The following is a 4,307-nucleotide window of genomic DNA, read 5'->3' on the forward strand; positions in this document are numbered from 1 at the left end:
ATAAAAAAATAAAAGCAACATTTAATTCTTAAATTTGTCATCTTTTGCTTAATCCTTGAATTTTTTCTGGTCAACATTAATTTTAATGAACTTAGACAATTTTCTTCATTTTGATCCATGTAACGTGAGACTCACTAATTTTTTTTTATGTGATAATATGATATTACCTGAAAAGATCATCATCATCGCATAAACCAAAACTAGAGAAAAACTATCAAGTTTAATGACTAATATGGATGGTCCATCAAATTTGAGCAATTCAATTTTTATTTCGAATTGAAACGAGCTCAAACTTGCAACAACTCAAACTCGAATTAAAACCCTAGTTGCAAGCCAACCATTAAAGGTATTTATAGTAAAATTATAAACTAACCATTAAAGGCATTTTTAGTAGTACTTATAAACTCGGATCAAGCATTAACTTAAGTGTCAAGAAACTAAAACAATTCTCTTAGTATGGTAAATGTTAACAATACCCTCTGAATGGGGTATCAAAACTTTCCTCTGTAAAACATACATGAAAAAGAAAAAGAAAACAAGTTTCCGAATTTTCTTGTCTACCAATCAGCGAGTTTAGGACTTTAGATAAGCTTCTTCTTTTGGAAGTAACACTTCAAGTACCAAATTTGTGAACCTGACACCACGATGCAAATACCCAAAGACATGATACTGAACCACGCGACTCTAGCGTTTGTGTTTTCACTCGTTGTCCTCATTTCTGCTTCTCTGTGGACCGATAAGGATGGGATAAACGGAGGATGTTAGCTTACCTTAAAGAAAAGCCTAAAGTTTGAACAAGCCCTAAAAAGAAATTATTAATGATTACCTGTCCCTCAGATAGAGTAAATTCTCGTGAATGGCCTCCACCGCTCCTTCAAGTTTCCTCAGCTCTAGCTCAACACCCTATATGTAAATAAGCACAATGAAACACACAAAAGAGGAAGCGTATAAATAAGCACAATGAAACACACAAAAGAGGAAGCGTATAGAAACCAATTCGTTTACCTTTTTCACAAACCACGTTATGTTAAGTGGAAACCATAAAAACTTATCAAATGAATTCCAAGATCATTCAAAAAGTTTGGCTAAAAAATATGAAGTTCCAAGCTTTCCACACCCATATGATCATTTACTCAGCCTACCTCACAAACTTTGCAAAGCAAAAGGATATTGATTCTTTTTGAGCAAAAGTCGATTGTTACACCTATGGGTTTATGAAAACTGGAAGTTCAGCAACAAAATAAATCATCTTTATACCAGCAGCAGCAAAAAAAATCCTAAGTAGGCCAATCTAAAAAATCATTTGACACCAACATTTACTCTGCACTAGGAATAAGAGTAGTAACATCCATGGTTCTCTCTAAATCCAAACATGATTGATGGAGGAAAAAGGAAATACCTCAATTTTTTCTTTTCTGGCCACTGACTCCCAGTCTTTAGCTGCAATACCAGTTTTCCATTCAATGTTGACACTAACTTCTCCGGCCCCACGAGTATGGCTGTCTGTCCAGAAACATGCTAAGTAATTGCCAGCCTCCTGAGTAGTGAATGCGAATTGACCATGTGTCACATTCTCCTTGTGATGAAGATTGTTCCCATAAGGGGATGTCACCTATAGAATACAAATCAAGTGTTAGAAGCTTGCGAAAAGTAAATTATGCTTCAATATACGTCACCATTGGGGCTTTAGAGTTTCCTTTTCAGAGACGCAAAATATATTAAAAAGATAAAACAACGAGACAACGGTAATCTAATGTCAGTTCAAACACATGGTACAATATATCCTATGGGGTAAATCTAGGGATAAAGAGCAAATTTGAGAAAATTTAGGGATAATTTCAATGTTGGGTTCATTACATTTACAATTTCATCCTTAGATTCCCATTCTTCTAAAATCCTATGGTGATTCTACAAATATTAACTTAAGAGGGTTCAAGTCAACAGTTCAATCTAAATTCCATTGGATTCCATAAAGTCCTAATTCTTCAGTTTATACCTAAAAATATTACAGCTAAAACGGTCGATAGTTTCCCCTCAAATAAAATACTTTCTGAATCTACATCGAAAACAGGCTATTTCGAGGTCAACAATAACAAATCTAACCATTGTACCTTATTTCATTTAAATTTTCAAATAACATCCAAGTTCAAAATTTTTCATTAATTTTCTCCATTTATTCATCAAAATAAAGAAATAAATAAAGCAAGTCAAAACCCTAACAATCTTGTCCTAACAGATCGAAATTAAAAATTAGGAAAAAAAAAAAAAGCAGAAGGGCAAAAGCGGAAACGAACCTTGGCCGAAATGGTAGGGACGTGACCGTGATCGTCGGAAACAACGACGTAGTCAGACAAAACGACGACGTTGCTCTGGATTTCCTCCGAAACACACTTAGTGCCAGTCGGAGGAACGTTCAACCATATGGCGTCACCGACCGGAGCATTACTCGAAGCTAACATCAATACCACTAATAGCACCGCCTGGAACATCACCGACCGCCGCAATTTAGCATTTCCCGACATCGCTGTTTAAAATTTTGGCCGTGAGAAGACCGGAGAAAGGGTGTTTGACGAAGGAATAATTTGGATCTGTGTATCTGAGAGCACGAACTAAGAGACAACGAGGCTAAGCTTCAGGTTTTCTTTCCTTTAAAGGAAAATTAAAGAAAAAACTTTGACTATTTATGAGAGTTAATTAAATAGCTATGCAATTGTGGGCGGCTCAGCTCACAGGCCCGGTTCTTTTGGCTGGTTTAGTGGAGAACCAGATATAAGTTTTGGGCCAATGAAAAAGTATGCCCATCCTTAGGGTTATGAAAAGTATGAAGTCGGATATTTTTATTTTTTGAATTATCTGAATCTAAATCTATAAATTTTTTTGAATTAATTTATTATTAGTAAATTATTAGAATGTTGTTATCTAAATCCAAATTCGAATTAAATGCTATTATCTGCTATCGAAACAATTTAAGTTAACTCAATATATTTTCGTAAATTTAATTTAATTCGTCAAGTTTCGATATTATATATTATACTAGGCCAAAATTTGAATCAGAACTATCCAAACTTAATCTATTAAATTTTAACCATTTTGGTTGTTTACATTCGATTAAGTTGCTAAGATATTAATTGTATAAAAATTACGTAAAATAAATAAATTTTTATATAAAGTAAGTAAATCACTTGTATATAAGAGAGAAGCATACCACGCCAATGAATTAAAAGGATTATGTGGATTATACCTCACATTTTTTTTTCAAAACAAAGTTGACATCCCGACGAGGAAGAGGTGTCGTCTCGACAACGCGACCATTGACGTCCCAATGACCCAATGAAAGGCATCCCAATGAGGCAGCAACCACGTCACAACGAGGCAACATGTTATGCAATTTTCTCAGTTTTCTTCTTCCAGTGAAATTCTGATTATTTATCTTAGTTGAACTCTAGTTAGTGTAGGTTATTTTAATATTATTTGACCTACGAATTTAGCCTAAAATAGATTCTTTTTCACCCTAAAAATATAACCCATTATACATTTAGGTATTAGCTTTTACAAATTTTCAGAGTAAAATATTTGTATTCACTCTTTTCAATTTTTTTTATTTTACTTATTCGTTGATTAATCAGGTTTATCCCAAACAGATTATCCTACTCTGTTGTAATGGTTTTTGATGAGAAGTGTTGGAAAAATCAGTTTGAAAAATGTAGCGAAAAATAAATTTAGAGATAAGAGAGTTTTAATTTTTTTTTCCAAAACAAGATCTTGACTGTGATATCTAAAATAATAAACACTCAATCAAAATTGTACCTGACAAATGTGGGCTCGCTTGAATCAAATTTTTTAAAAAAATTACTAGTGGGGTAATTTTATAATTTCTCTAAACTTTTAGGTTAAATTGTAAATAAGAAAAATATCTCTATAAATTATCCGAAATAATCTTTTAGAGAATTTTCTCTCTACAATTTTGTTGTATATAAAATAATGACCCAATGCTCTATTTATATAGAGAAAGTTTAGATAGTTTAATTATAATTAAACTTAATCACTTTAATATTAAATTAATGTAATATTTATAAATAAACATTTAATTTAATTTAATATTAAACTATTAAAATAGTATTATTTTTGGAATAGTTAATTTAAAATAAAATTCCCTTGTAGAGTTCTAGTAGGAGTGTAACTCTTACACTACTCAACCACCGAAGGCCAACTACAGTTGACCATCGAGATGCTGTTGTTGCAGCTGCTGACTGTAATACCCCTACCCGTATTCATTGCCGGAATAAGGTACGAGGCATTACCGGAGT

The 4,307-nt window shown here is 32.8% G+C and overlaps 1 protein-coding gene across 1 annotated transcript; it reads right to left on the reverse strand.

The window, feature by feature from the left end:
* Positions 1–384: 384 nt before the first annotated feature.
* On the reverse strand, positions 385–2,675 carry LOC108458044 (transmembrane emp24 domain-containing protein p24delta3-like). The gene is made up of 4 exons (XM_017757283.2): positions 2,295–2,675; positions 1,400–1,612; positions 827–903; positions 385–726 (listed from the first exon to the last, which is right to left on the reverse strand). The coding sequence occupies exons 1-4, from the start codon at positions 2,520–2,522 to the stop codon at positions 582–584; spliced, it is 663 nt and encodes a 220-aa protein (XP_017612772.1). The 5' UTR covers positions 2,523–2,675; the 3' UTR covers positions 385–581.
* Positions 2,676–4,307: the final 1,632 nt, after the last annotated feature.

The sequence above is a fragment of the Gossypium arboreum genome, chromosome 4 (assembly GCF_025698485.1).
Source record: "Gossypium arboreum isolate Shixiya-1 chromosome 4, ASM2569848v2, whole genome shotgun sequence".
NCBI lineage: Eukaryota > Viridiplantae > Streptophyta > Magnoliopsida > Malvales > Malvaceae > Gossypium > Gossypium arboreum.

Excerpts from the sequence above, each read along its gene's own strand:
- LOC108458044 (XM_017757283.2), bottom strand. The coding sequence starts at position 2,522 with ATGTCGGGAAATGCTAAATTGCGGCGGTCGGTGATGTTCCAGGCGGTG. Across the intron at positions 1,613-2,294 it reads TCCCTACCATTTCGGCCAAG|GTGACATCCCCTTATGGGAA; the intron begins GTTCGTTTCCGC and ends TGTATTCTATAG. Across the intron at positions 904-1,399 it reads CCAGAAAAGAAAAAATTGAG|GGTGTTGAGCTAGAGCTGAG; the intron begins GTATTTCCTTTT and ends ATTTACATATAG.